Source organism: Numida meleagris, unplaced genomic scaffold (assembly GCF_002078875.1).
Source record: "Numida meleagris isolate 19003 breed g44 Domestic line unplaced genomic scaffold, NumMel1.0 unplaced_Scaffold336, whole genome shotgun sequence".
In the NCBI taxonomy this organism is placed as follows: domain Eukaryota; kingdom Metazoa; phylum Chordata; class Aves; order Galliformes; family Numididae; genus Numida; species Numida meleagris.
Window position 1 is genome coordinate 35,810 of NW_018364564.1, and position 14,069 is coordinate 49,878.

A 14,069-nucleotide genomic window follows, 5' to 3' on the forward strand; every position below is an offset into this window, starting at 1 on the left:
GCAGGAGCTGCTTCCCGCACCGAGGGGCAGCGGCGGGGCTGGGGGCGATGGAGAACGGTCGGAAGAATTTGTCCTTCCCTGTCGAATTTCTTTGAGCACTTCCGATATTTAGCGCCAAACAGGTAAAGCTTAGCTGCCGTTGTATCTGCAATAGTTGCAGCATCCCGGGGGGGTGGGCCTTTCCCAATACCGTCTTCAGGCACTTCTTAGGCATGTTATGACTTGTCCTTTGATTTGTGCAGGATATTCTTGCTTTGTGTATGACAAAGTGCAACATGTATTTTCATGCTGGCTATACGTAAATCGTTGCTAGCTTATAAATTTATACTGTTAATTATTTAATTTTTCCTCCTTAAAATCTCTATTACTCAGGTCCTGTCTATCCAGCACCAAAAATTAGTCATTTTTCTAACTAGTAAGGCTCAGAGGTATTTCAGATGGCTGGAGAGACAAGAGCTGCGGTCTTCGTGCCTATAACTTCATCCGTCTACACAGTCTCTCTAGCTATAAATTACTTCAGTTATATTCTAATGTAGAAACAACATTTGATTCCCAAACCAGTGCTGTGCGAGATCCTGTCGTGCAGCGTGCTGCTGTGCAGGACAGCTCGAGGGGCGCTTGAGCTGCTCTCTGTTTTGGGGTAAGATGACTGACTCCTTGCCATACATTGTTTCTGGGTATACAGTCCATGTGCTGTCAGGCGTTGAACTGAGTGTCAGCTACCAGTTCATTCAGCCCCCCAGTTTGAGTCAGCATTGTGATGGTTAATCTGCTTTAGCCAGAGCGTTACCAGTGCTGTTGCTCATTGCCTTCCCGTGCAAGGCCTGGTGTGCCATCCCTAGGCAGTGCCCTGTAGATGGGCTGGGCTTGGGCGGGGACTGCTGCATTCCCTCACAGCTCCCCTGCCATTTCTCTCATCCCTGCAGGCTCCAGTTCAACTTCTGCCTTCCAGCTGTGATCATTCCAACCTACAGGAGAGCAGGAAATGGCCGCAGCCCATCCATCTCAGGTAGGGGCTGGGGGAAGCAGGCAGGAGAGGGCAAGGGGCGAGGGATGTGAATGCAGGGGAGAGGGAGGTGCCCTCAGCCAGCATGTGTGTGCTGGGGACAGAGAAGCATCTGGGACTGGAGTTTCCTTCCTCTGAAGCTGCTTCCCTGGGCCTTGGCTATTTGCAGCAAGGAGCCTCTTTGCTTGCAGGAGCCCGTGAGCTTTGCGGAGGTGGCCGTGTATTTCAGCAGGGAGGAGTGGGCGCTGCTGGACCCTGCGCAGCGAGCGCTCTACCGAGATGTGATGCTGGAGACGTACGAGTGCGTGGCCTCTCTGGGTGAGGGCTTTGCTGCCTTTCCTCCTCGTTAGGGGACCTTTGGCTGTGCAGAATGAGCCTCTGCAAACAGGGCCTTGAATAATTGCCATGCAGTTACTTATTGACTAACACTACAAGAACAACAAGAAAAGAAGCCCAGATAAGCATGAATTTCAGAAGGGCTTAGTGTGCTTATCCCTCTGAGAAAAGACCCAGAGTCACTGCTGTCAAGCAGGCATCAGCCAGGAGGGGGAGGACCATCTCCCTGCAAACAGCCCTTGTATTGCTGTGTTACATGATGTCACCAGCTCCAGCAGACAGTCCGTTCTCTGGTTACTCCTTTAGAATATATGATTTTCTATTCAGTTGCCATAAACGTTTTGATGCCTTGGGCATTGATCAATTTGGACAAAAAGAAACAAAACCTTCTAAAAGCAATTTTAAAGAAAGTATCCCTGCATAATTTTCAGAGATGTAAAAGCATGCTGGGCTCCAAAGGAATCTGGTGTGTGTTGGCGCAGTGTTATTCACGCCCTAATTGAGGTTTCACTATGGGGAGGGACACAGAGTGGAGTTGTAGGACAAGCAGCTGTGCCAGAATCATGGCAATGCTCTCATCTCCGCTGTTTCTGTCATTGAAGCTCCACTTCCAACCCCCAAACCTGTGGTGATCTCCCTACTTGAATGAGGGGAAGACCCTTGGATCCCAGATGTGCCTAGCCCTGAGGTCATGGTGGGACACCTCAGCCCAGGTGAGGTGGTGGAGGGAAGGAGGAGGCTGGGGCTGTAAAAGCCATCTCTGGTGGGGGAATATTTGTGGCACCGTGTGCTATTTCTAGATTTCTTATATCATCCAGGAGGTGATGGGATCACAAATATAAAGGAGGAGCAGCAGAACAGTGGTGTGGCCGAAGGGCAGTGGGGTAGCGCCTCTATGGAAGAAATTAGAAGGGACGTCCATGTGGGCCTGGAGCAAGGAGAGCACTTGAAGAAGCCACTGGGAAAGCATCTGGGAAAGAGAGCGAGGAACCCTCTGGAGTGAGCGAGGAACCCTCTGGAGTGAGCGAGGAACCCTCTGGAGTGCAGCACAGGTCAAAAGCAGACTGAAGACCCCAGGAGCAAGTAAATGTGCCAGAGGAAAAAGCCGAATCCATGTGTTTTACATAGGAAAAGCTTTAAAAGGTATTCCAACCTTGTTAATCACCAGCGCATACAGACTCTTTCCAGAGCATATAAGTGCACCGATTGTGGAAGGAGCTTCAAATGGTGATTTAAACTCACCCAGCACCTGCACATTCACCCAGGAGAGAGACCCTATGAGTGTCCTGAGCGTGGGAAGAGCTTTAAAAGCAGTTCCAACCTCGGAATACACCAGCGCATTCACACAGGGTGAAGCCCTTTAAGTGCTCTGAGTCTGGGAAGTGCTTCAAAAGTATTTCTGAATTCAAGCAGCAACAGAGCATCCACACAGGCGATAAATCCTTTAAGTGTCTTGAGCGTGGGAAGAGTTTTAGAAGCAGTTCCAGTCTCAACAACCACACGCACATCCACAGAGTAGGCAGACTGTAGAAGTGCCTCAGTTTTGTGAGAACCTTCAAAAGCAGTTCCAGACTCATTCCTTTCCAGCACATCCACATGGGAGACAGAGCCTGCAGTGCCCCAGACATGGGAAGAGCTTCAGCCAGAGCCCCAGCCTTGTCACCCACCTGTGGCTTTGTGTGGTGATGAACCTAACAAATCCCTTGAGTAGAGGAAGAGCTCTGGGACCAAACTAAATCCTGTTCCCCTTTACTTGCATGGGAATTACTCCTGTTGCTCTCTTTCACCTGCAGACGGAGATGTTGAATGGACATGCAAAGGAGAATCCAGAGCACAGCCATGGGAAACCCTCTGCCAGGTGGCATGTTCCTGCCAGAGCTGTGTGGAGGAAGGTGCCTGGGGAAGTCACCTCTTATCTCCTCCAGAGAATCATGTCTTCTATGGGCTGGCAGGTGAGGGCCCAAGGAGATCTCAGATGGGCCAATATGTCACCGGAAAAACCTGTCTACAGGGTGTGTGGGAAGAGCTTTGGCTGAAGCTCAACCCTCAGTAGACCCCAGTGTTTCTTCTGCAGGAAGAATTTTTTTTCAGGGCTTGCACCTCATTTCTCATGGGAAAACCCCACTGGGGAGGGTTTATAACCCTTACTGCCTTCACTCAAATCGAGCGGTAGAAAGAGCAAAAGGGGGCGTAGTGATCAGAAGAACCAGCATGATGGAAAAGATGTTATGAAGAGGTGGAAGGACCGGCACAGTAGCAAGGTACGACAAGGGAAGGGAAATAGAGTGCTCACCCTGATCAGAAGATTTTGGGCTCATAGGGAACAGCTCCCACCAAGGATGGATCTCCAGGAAGAGATCCTTCTTCAGTGGCAGTCAGCCCTTCAATGAGGGCTAAGAGGGGTGGAGCCAGGCTTTCACCTGTGCTGCCAGGGCTGACTGCGTCTTTCCTCCAGGTGCTCCATCAGTGGTTCAGGCTGTGACTCAGCAGTTACCATACAGGTAGACTGTTAGAAACTCATCTTAGTGCTTCTCCAGCTGAGAAGAGAGGATACTTGACAACATTACAGTCAAACCAGGTGTGATGGTCAAATTACCTTCTACTGATGCTGTACTTATGATCTTTAACTGAGGTTTATAGCCCACTTACCTGAACGGTAATGGAGCTATGTCGCAACGCGCACGCCGAAGTCACCCGCTGTACCAATATGGTTATCGCGTAGTGCTTAATTTATTGCAATTCGACTACAACATTTATAGAGCATCAGGTAGGCGTCGCGCGCTACAACACTGCTAATTGGACAGCGGATATCATCACATAGGCATTCTTGCAGTTAGATAGTGGCTAGCAGTCCCGTAAAGCACAACCTGGAGGCGTAGATGTTTGACCTTGCAACACAGCAGCTGTTCCTCGTCTCAGGCCTCCAAGGACACTCCAGGGATTACTCGAGCATGTTCCAATAAATATGCCCACTGTCCATCAAATACTTCCCACAGAGCTAAACATTAAAATCAAATCGTAATAAATGTGTCCTTCTGTTTAAAGTGGTAACCTGTTTGGAATTCCTCTTCAAGATGATTCTGTTTTCTTTTACAGCACCACATAGGGTGACAAATTGAAATGCTTCCACTGAAGTCTCTAATGATGTTACTACTGTTGTCCCAGAGTCTGGGTTCTTTAGCTCAGTGTGTCAGGAGCTGATTTGCTCAGAGAGGCATGAGATGCTTATTTAACTTTTGTACAGAGATGAGTGCTGAGTGGTTCATGCGCAAGGCTAGGGTGTCTTCTCTGTGGTACAGAATTTCTTTTGTGGACCATGAATGAATCATAGAATCATAGAATGGCCTGGGTTGAAGAAGGACCTCAAAGGTCATCAAGTTTCAACCCCCCTGCTGAGTGCAGGGTTGCCAACCACTAGACCAGGCTGCCCAGAGCCACGTCCAACCTTGAATGCAGGATTGCGTTACATCTGTGTGTACTGACAGCACTTATCTACTCTTCATTTCTGTGTGAAGAGGTCGTGCTTTCCACTGTCAGTTCTGCTTTCTGTGACTGATGCTCAGAGCTGATGCTATTTACAGCCAATACATTCCATTACAGCTCCTCTTTGTACCAGGCTGCGTCCTCTTTTCTAGCTCAAGGAAGTGCATATTTTTGAAATGTAAGGAGTACACCTTTAACTATGTAAGGAGTACACCTTTAACTAATGGCAGTGGGTGAAAACTCATTGTTTTTCAACTATTCTTTGCTTCCCAGATATCTTCAATAGTTGAAATTTTAATGAACAGCCAACAAGAGAAGGCTATCTTTGATGTTGAGATATGTGACCAGTTGACAGTGTTCTTGTCTTGGAGACATTATTTAACACATGATTGATGGGACACCTGCTTTGTTCTGGTGAAGAAGTTTGTGTCAAGCACTGGTTGTGATAGTGTGCAGTAAGAACAGAAAGTGACTGTGTAGGAAAGGGATGTTACATTGCATAGAAGGATAAGATTATAAGTAGCCCAGAGGATGGAGACTGAATGGTAAACTTTGAAGATTTTGTTTTGTGTTAGAACAGATTTAAAGATACTGAGGAGAGTAGGTCCAGTGGCCTGGAATAAGGAAACTGTATTTCTCCTGGAGAGAGAAATCAGAGGTGATAGATAAAAACAGAGTTAAGAAATACTATTAAAAGAAAAATAAAATGTTATCCATCGTCTTTGTGGGAAAATACTTTAATCGTACCAATTTGAAAGGGAATTCCATTCAATATTACTTAGAACCTCATCAACAATAAGGCCACAGCTTTTGTCTTGATGATATGCAGTGCTTTGTTCTATACGTTATACCCAATCACTGTACTAGGATTAAATCATAAGAGAGCTCTGCTCTATCCATTAAGACAGAGTGTGGGCCCATCAAAAGGAAAGAAGCTGCAGACAATGGATGTAAATCATAGAATCATAGAATGGCTTGGGTTGGAGGGGACTTCAAGGATCATCAATTTCCAACCCCCCTGCCACAGTGCCCTGGTTATATCATTATTCCATATCATTACATCATGCAACAGGCTGTTGGGTGCAGAGGCACAGTGCACTGTGGAAGGTGTACTTCCTGTTTTTTTAGCAGTCTCACATGAGTTCTTACTCTCCAAGATGAATATACACTGAGATGTACTATATTTCCCAACAGCCTCTACATGATCTCTGATTCTGGATGATGAGGGTGCAGCTCTTCCAGGTTCTGACAGTGCAGCGAGCAGCATGGTTGTAGCCTTCTCTCTTCCATTTGAGTTATTAATTGTAACTCTCTTTCTTATTATTGTCTTACATTCTTTTACTATTTGTTCTAAGTTTGTTCTCTCTCCTTAATTGGGTCATTTTTCTTTCCTTCTCCCCGAAATGGAGAGAGAAGGGCCCCTTCCCCTGTCATGCTTGAAACCGCGACGCATGACAAGTGATGATGACTTGCTACAATGACTCATGACAATTGATGATGCGAGAGACCCATGATGATGACCTGCGATCATGGATAATAACACGTGATTGTCGCAACACGCACGCTGAAGTCACCCGCTGTACCAATATGGTTATCGCGTTGTGCTTAATTTATTGCAATTCGACTACAACATTTATAGATCATCAGGTAGGCGTCGCGCGCTACAACACTGCCAGTTGGACAGCGGATATCATCACATAGGCATTCTTGCAGTTAAATAGTGGTTAGCAGTCCCGTAAAGCACAACCTTGAGGCGTAGATGTTTGACCTTGCAACACAGCAGCTGTTCCTCGTCTCAGGCCTCCAAGGACACTCCAGGGATTACTCGAGCATGTTCCAATAAATATGCCCACTGTCCGTCAAATACTTCTCACACGTGATGACATGTAATGACACAAGATGATGACTCACAACTATGGATGACAACTCGTGATGATGCACGATGACATACAAAACCAAAACATGACAATAGGTGACAACATCCAATGACATGCAAAGTCAACTTACAAAAATGAATCAGGACATTCGCTGACGTGAAGTGTCAACTCACAGAGATGAATGGCAACACATCATGACACTTGATGTGTGATGACATGTTACATGTGATAACGTGATGGTCACTCATGATAATGGATGACAGTATGTCATGACACATGGTGACACACAATGACAACTCACAAAGATGGATGGCAACAGATGATGGAGGACAACACATGACCACATGCGATGGTACATGACAGCAACTCATGATAATGATGACATGCAATGATATGTGATAAGCCATAATGATGATGGACGATGACACATCATGACACTTAACATCAACTCTTGATGAAGGACAAACATGATGTTATGACACCTGACAACATGTGATGATGGCTTGCAGTGATGCATAACAGCAAATCATGACACGTGATGACACGCAAAATGACTTGTGAAGATGGACAATGACATGTGACATTGACTCACGATGATGGATGATGACAAGTCAACTCACAGTGTCAGATGACAATGCATCATGACACAAGTGACAGTGACTCGAAATTGACACATGATAATATCATGACACACAATGACACAGAGAGGTGACTCAATGTCACACAATGACACATGGAAGTGACACAATGACACACCATGACACACCATGACACACAACGACACATCATGACACACAATGACACATGACATCAAATCACAATGATGGATCATGACATCTTTTGACATGTCTTGACACATGGTGATGGCTCATGAAAATAAATGATGATGTTATGACATGCAACAACACACTTTCAGCTTGGCTGGATTGATGGGCTGAGGCTGGTTGGATGAGTTTTAACAAGACCAAGGGCTGAGTCCTGCACAAGTCTTATGGGGAGTGGTTGAGGGAACTGCAGTTGTTTAGTCTGGAGAAGAGGAGGCCTATTGCTCTCTACAACTACCTGAAAGGAGATTGTAGCAAGGTGAGGTTTGGCCTCTTCTCCCAGGTAACTAACTAGTGATATGAGGAGAGGGAATGGCCTCAGATTGCACCAGAGGAAGTTCAGTTTAGATATTAGGAAAAATTTCTTCTCTGAATGAGTGGTACAGGGTGCCCAGGGAGGTGGTAAAGTCACTGTGTCTGAAGATTTTCAACAGAAGTGTTGATGTGGCACAGAGGGAGATGGTTTCATTGGCATGGTGGGGATGAGTTGATAGTAGGACTTGGTGATCTTAGTGGGCTTTTCCAACCTCAAGGATTCTATGATCTCAAGGAACTGACAAACTCCTTCAGGCCTGCATCTTTTCTATCATGCCTGAAGACACATGGTGGAGCCGTTGCACCATTTATGTCTTCCATCTTCTTCCTAGAGCAGCAAGAGCAATGGGAACACACTCCTAACTCCTAGTTTTCCCTCCCTGTTTCAGATTGTATTATTCCCAAATCATTCCTCAGAACATTTTTGTGTTGTTTTTAGTGTTAATGAAGTATTAAGGCAGAAGCAGTGCTGCAACCTTAATAGCAATGTTTCAGCTCAGGATTTGTAATGCAAAAGTGCCATCGCTTCTGCTTAAGGTTTACCAAACCCAAAGAAAGTATGAGGAGGTAAGTTAGTTTCATCAGTTTAAAAGAGAGGTACTCACATGTGCTCTTATTACCAAGGGCTGTTGGCAGGTAGAGTGTCTGCTAAGTTCTCAGTACTGAGAGCAAATGTGTGTTGCCACATATATGCCATCAGGAGACAAGAAAGCATCATGTATCGGGATAAGCAAGAAAGCAAGGAGACTTCATTACAGCTGCAGAGCAGTTTCTCACAAACAAGATTCTTCTAGCCTCATGCAGAAGCGAGAGGCAGTTTACATGTGTTCCCAAGCTCACACGAGCCCTTTGTCATGGGCTAGCCACCTGCTCAGGCTGTGATCTGTGTTTCTTTCCGCACGTATGGAAGATTTACTTAGACTTGAGTGGGACCAAAGTGAGAACATTTAGAGGAAACTGGTCAACAGTGTACTGAACGGGACTAGGGTGGGGTTTTTGTTTGTTTGCTTGTTTGTTTTTTGTTTTTCTTGTCAAGGGCAATGCCAGAAGAGGATGTGTTTACCCCTTGTGCAATAAGGATATCAGCCTCTTTAAATGTGTTAGAAAACTATTGCTTTCTGGAAAGCTTTGATTTGAGTGGAGGAAACAGTTTTGGACATGTGTACAACTGGGTTATCAGGACAAAGCAAAAAGATGCAACAGTGATCACTTCAAAGTTTAGAAGAACATGCGCTGCAGAAGGATGCGTAGAGTTTGTAAATTGCAAAGGGGAGTGTGAAACCTTGACCCAACTTTTGCCCCACAGAAAATGTAAAAGGGCAGGGAAGCAGTCTTTCCTATACACAAACCCCAAATTAACCCGAGGGCTGTTCCTTCTGTGTGGCAGTAAAGTCTGTAGTTATACTTCAGTGAGCATCCTAGCTGGCCCTTGTGCAGCAGAGTGGTTAATCATGCTCATGCCTTTCAAAGAAGACCTAATTGAGAAACCAGGATAGGAAGTTCTTAGAAGAAGAACTTGCTTGCTCAGTGGTACAAAGTAGAAATGTGACATCACTGCCATGGGCAACATTAAGTGAGGAAGTGACCGAGCTGCAGGGAGATGCTACCCTTGAGAGCAGGGCAGCTGGAAATTGCTTCTTGCTAAGACATACTCATGAGTGAGAGGAGTTAAAGGAACACAAGGGTTGTAGACAGAGAGTTGTGGTGAATGGCACTATGTCCAGGTGCAGGCTGGTGACAAGCAGTGTCCCCCAGGGGTCTGTCTTGGGACCGGTGTTTTTCAACATCTTCATCAGTGACATCAATGATGGACTCGAGTGCAGAAATGGTTACAATCCCTTACAACTATTGCTAAACTGTAGTTACTTTTCCCTTGTATTCCTGAGATGTCCTTGGTTCTCAGCCTTGCCTTCTCGTGCTGTTTATCTTGCTCTGCAGCTTCTGCTTTGAATAGTCTTTCTTGTATTCCCACAGGCCCGAACTATCAATAAAGGATAACAATCAGAGGGGCAGATCAGACTGGGGAGTTCTCTAGAAATATCCCTGACCTGGGCCCCAGGGAAGCAGCACACCTCCCTATGGGTAGGGTCAGGCTGACATACAGGGCCCTCTGTTCCTCTCAGCAGGGAGTCCCTATGACAACCACCCTTCTTTCCCTCCTGGTGGAGGCAGTCTGGAGGTGTGGATTTGACCGCCTCACCCTACACAACCTCACAGGCGACCTCCCAGCGCATCCTCACTCACCTCTCCCTCAGGTTCCAGGGCCTCAAACCTATTACATAGAGACACCTGGGGAACTGAGGTAGGTCGGGATGGGGGTTGCCCATATCGCTGAGCTGGGACCTGTTTCCACTCCTCCTCTTCAGTTGGCTCCCTCTGCTTGACTATGGCAGGGGAGGGGGTCCACCACTGTTTGGGAGGTGTCACCCTGGTGTCTTTCTTGCAGAGAGTTACTCCATCAATCTATCTCCTGATTACACTCCCTGATATTTATGGAACTGATATCAGGAAAAACTTTACAGAAAGGGTTGTTAAGCACTGGAACAGGCTCCCCAGGGAGACGGTTGAGTCACCATCCCTGAATCTGTTTAAAAACTGTTTGGATGCGGTGCTCGGGGACATGATTTAGTGGTGAGTTAGGGCAGTATGGTTTGGTTGCGGTTGGACTTGATGACCTTGAAGGTCTTTTCCAACCTGAGCAATTCTATGATTCTATGATCCTTAGTCTCTCTACCTCCTTGAGCTCCGCCACCACACTGAGCAGATCATCCACTGCTCACACCTCACACAGGTGGAATCCCTACCACCCTTCACTGGCAGCACCAGGCTCAGGCCCTCTCTGCAGACAGAGACTTGAACTGCCACGTGTTGAGGCGGGCACTCCACCTGAGTCGCCACATCCTTCCTCACTACAGCTTTCTGCCGAGTGGAGACCGGGGCGGGACCGTTGCTCGGAAAGCAGCAGGCAGCTGAACCCGTCCCCTGACAGGGCACAAGTACGCTGCCCTGCTCGCCTGCCCGCGCCCTCCTGACGCGCCACGCCCCGTTTGCCCGCTCTGTTCGCTGCGCTCCCTAGCGGCAAGTTTTATACACGCACGGGGTGATCCCGCCGCTGCTCCTGGCTCCGCCCCCGCGACGTCCGGACGCCGCTGCAACGCAGAGGGCGATGGCGTCCGGCAGCTGCTCCGTGGAGGAGGCTGCCCCTCAGCCAACAGAGGCAATGCTCTGCTTTCGGCGCGGAATGTGTCCGCTCCAGAGCCGCGTACCTCGCCAAAAAGTGAAGCAGCGAGAGCCTGTCTGGAAGCCGTCCGGGCAGCACCGTGCTGGCAGCGCTGCACCGAGGGCCGTCCTGCGGCCAGCTCCGGGCTGAGGGCACTCGGCATCCGCTGCTCTACGCGACTCCAAGGAGCGGGGCTGCCTGCAGCAGAGGTGGAGCAGTCAGCTCCTCACTCAACGTAGGCGCCCTCCATTGCTCGTGCAGGGAAGCACACACTTGGAAGGTCGGGAAAAAGGGGATTTGTTTTAATCTAGGAGACGGATTTAATCATGCCGCAGTAATGCTCGTTACCTTTTATTTAGTGGTTTCTTATTATTCCTCTTTTTTCTGTGTACATTTATCAATTTTGTGATTGTGCACGTCCCCGGGGTGGCTCTTCTGCTCCCTGCAAACAGCACCAGGAGGGCAGAGGGGAGCAGCAAAAGGTGGTTCCAATCCAGCACTGCTTTTCCCCAGGTGGGATCCCAGTCCCAGCTCCATCTCCTGCCCAGCACAACAGTTTGCTGGGCCAGACGGGGTGCAGCAAGGGTAGCGGCTGTTCCCATGCATGCTGCAACCCAGGTTGGGCTCCGAGGGATGCAGGAAGGGGTTGGAGCTGGGAATGTGAGGAAGCGAGCAGAGGAGGTCAGCACGCTCTGCCAACCTGCTGGCTCTATCTAATACAGCATGGCCAGGACTATGTTTCTGCCCAGTCCTCAGAGATGAAATGACCTTGCTTCATAGCTCTGCATGTATGCATTCCTGTATGCAATAACAATTCCCCTGCCTCCTTTTGATTTTCCCAATCAAAGACCTCTGTGCAGGTAATTCCCTTAATTCTCTTGTATACCCCACATCTCCACCAGCTCCCATACTTGCATAGGGCATCCATCAGACAAGATGCTGTAGAGGCACTTTTAATGTCCCCCTTTGTTGGCTGGCAGTTTGGCTCAATTGCTCACCTGCTTTGAGGCGTGTGGCAGCCCCTTACCTACAGGACTGGGCTTTCGTGGGTGTGCAGACTCCTCCCAGGGTTTCTGTTGACAATCTCCCTGCAACTTAAGTTCCCTTTTGTACACACCTCCGGGCCCTGAGCGTGTTCTGCACTTGCACCAGCTCCAGCACCAGGCTCCAGTTCAGTTCCCTGCACTTGCATGCTGCACTCCTTCTTGTGTTTGCATCCGAGAGGACAGGGGTACGTGAATGTCCTTCAGCCTTCAGTCCTTCAAGAACTGTTGCACTCTGGATCCATACCACAAGGTGCTGTCTCCTTAACTGACCCTGGGGTCTGCAGGGCTGTTTCTCCCTCCTTTCATCACTCCTCCCTCCCCACTGCTACTCCCGTGCATTTTCTTTTCTGACTCAAATCTGCTCTCTGAGAAACACTGCCTGCATTGTTCAGTGCCTCAGCTCCGACAGCACCACTACCTTCTGGAGCCAGCTGTTCCCGGCTCTTCTCTACCGCGGGGCAGCTCCGCCGCTGCTCTCACAGAGGCCGCCAGCTTCATCCGCCCCGTGCCTCCGTGGGTTTGTTTCTGCAGAGGGGGCAGCAGGGGCCGAGGCAGTGCCCGAGCAGCCTGTCTGTGAGGTGCAGCCCAGCCTCCTCGTGCAAGGGGCACACGCTGCTGAGAAAGTCCTGTGCAAGGGAATGCAGTCCGCGTGCTCCGTGCAGTGTGAGAAAGGAAAGAAAGCCCACGGTGGGGGAGCTGGGAAACGTAACCGGAGCACAAAGGGGTCCCCTCCCCCAGCACCAACCTAACTGGTTCCGTCTTTGGCATCAAAGCTGGAAACATTCACTCACATCTTCCTGCTTGTGCCTTCACCGACCACCAATGTAAAATCTCACGGGGCTCTCCTACAAACACGTCCTTTCCAAACATACACAAGTACAGTACCCGGGCTTTCTTCAGGATGCAGTTCAAAGTCCCCGATAGTTTGCTTGGTGTCAGGACAAATGTCTTGGGCTTGGATGGGGTTGCTCTTTCAAATAAATCCTTGCATTTTTTGTAACACAAGGAATGTAGATCAGCTGCAGATCTTTTGTGCCAGGCATGCATGACCAGGTGGAAGGATCCCCTCATGCATCCAGCTCTGAGAATAAAGGATGATTTCTGTCACTCCAGACTGAGTCTTAGAGAATTTCCTCACTGACTGATTTACACTATCAGCTCAGAACATGGCTGTTCTTTTGCTTTCAATGAGTGACACAATCGGCAGCCTCACACTGCTTTCTCAGTCTCTTTGGGGAAGTTCCTCTCATTAGAAACTTACTTCATGTAGGTGTGTGTGAGAGAGTTTCTTGTTCTGGAAACCCAACATAAATTCAGAAATTTCACCCTGTGCCACAGCAGATATTGGATAAGTGGCACATTAGCAGTTTCACATCCACTGAAAGTGTGCAAGGGTTGTGAGAAATACAAACACGACAGACTCCCCATTCCTGCAGGTCTTGGGATCAGTGTTTGAACCAAAGTACAGGACACCAAGCTCATTTGTTTCAAACAACAAAACCCAAAACAATTTTCATGACAATTTAGAATTACAGATGGGCTGGGGAGGGCTGGGGTTGGTCAGGGACTGACTGCTGCATTCCCTCACACCTGCCCTGCCATTTCTCTTGTCCCTGCAGCCTCCAGCGAAACTTCTGCCTTTCACCTGTGACCAATGCAGCCTGCAGGAGTGCAGGAGATGGCCACAGCCCATCCATCTCAAGTAGGGGAGTGGGGAAGCAGTCAGGTGAGACCAAGGGGCGAGGGTTGTGAATGCAGGGTGGGAGGGAGGTGCCCTCAGCCAGCATTTGTGTGCTGGGGACAGAGAAGAAGCTGGCACTGGAGTTTCTCTCCTCTGCAAGCTGCTTCCCTGGGCCTTGGCTGTTCCCAGCAAGGAGCCTCTTTGCTTGCAGGAGCCCGTGAGCTTTGCGGAGGTGGCCGTGTATTTCAGCAGGGAGGAGTGGGCGCTGCTGGACCCTGCGC

At 48.6% G+C, this 14,069-nt stretch overlaps 1 protein-coding gene and 1 long non-coding RNA gene across 3 annotated transcripts in view; both read left to right on the forward strand.

Annotated features, from left to right (window-relative positions):
• LOC110391270 (zinc finger protein 75A-like) overlaps window positions 1-14,069 on the forward strand; it is a 30,393-nt gene that overhangs the window by 12,523 nt on the left and 3,801 nt on the right. For both annotated transcript variants that reach the window (XM_021383091.1, XM_021383092.1), the window contains exons 2-3: window positions 927-1,009; window positions 1,176-1,324. In XM_021383091.1, coding sequence (XP_021238766.1) covers window positions 927-1,009; window positions 1,176-1,324 — 232 coding nt within the window. The remainder of the gene's footprint in view (window positions 1-926; window positions 1,010-1,175; window positions 1,325-14,069) is intronic.
• Window positions 9,002-14,069, forward strand: LOC110391272. The gene is made up of 3 exons (XR_002434029.1): window positions 9,002-12,357; window positions 13,727-13,833; window positions 14,000-14,069. It is a non-coding gene; the product is annotated as an uncharacterized LOC110391272 (long non-coding RNA).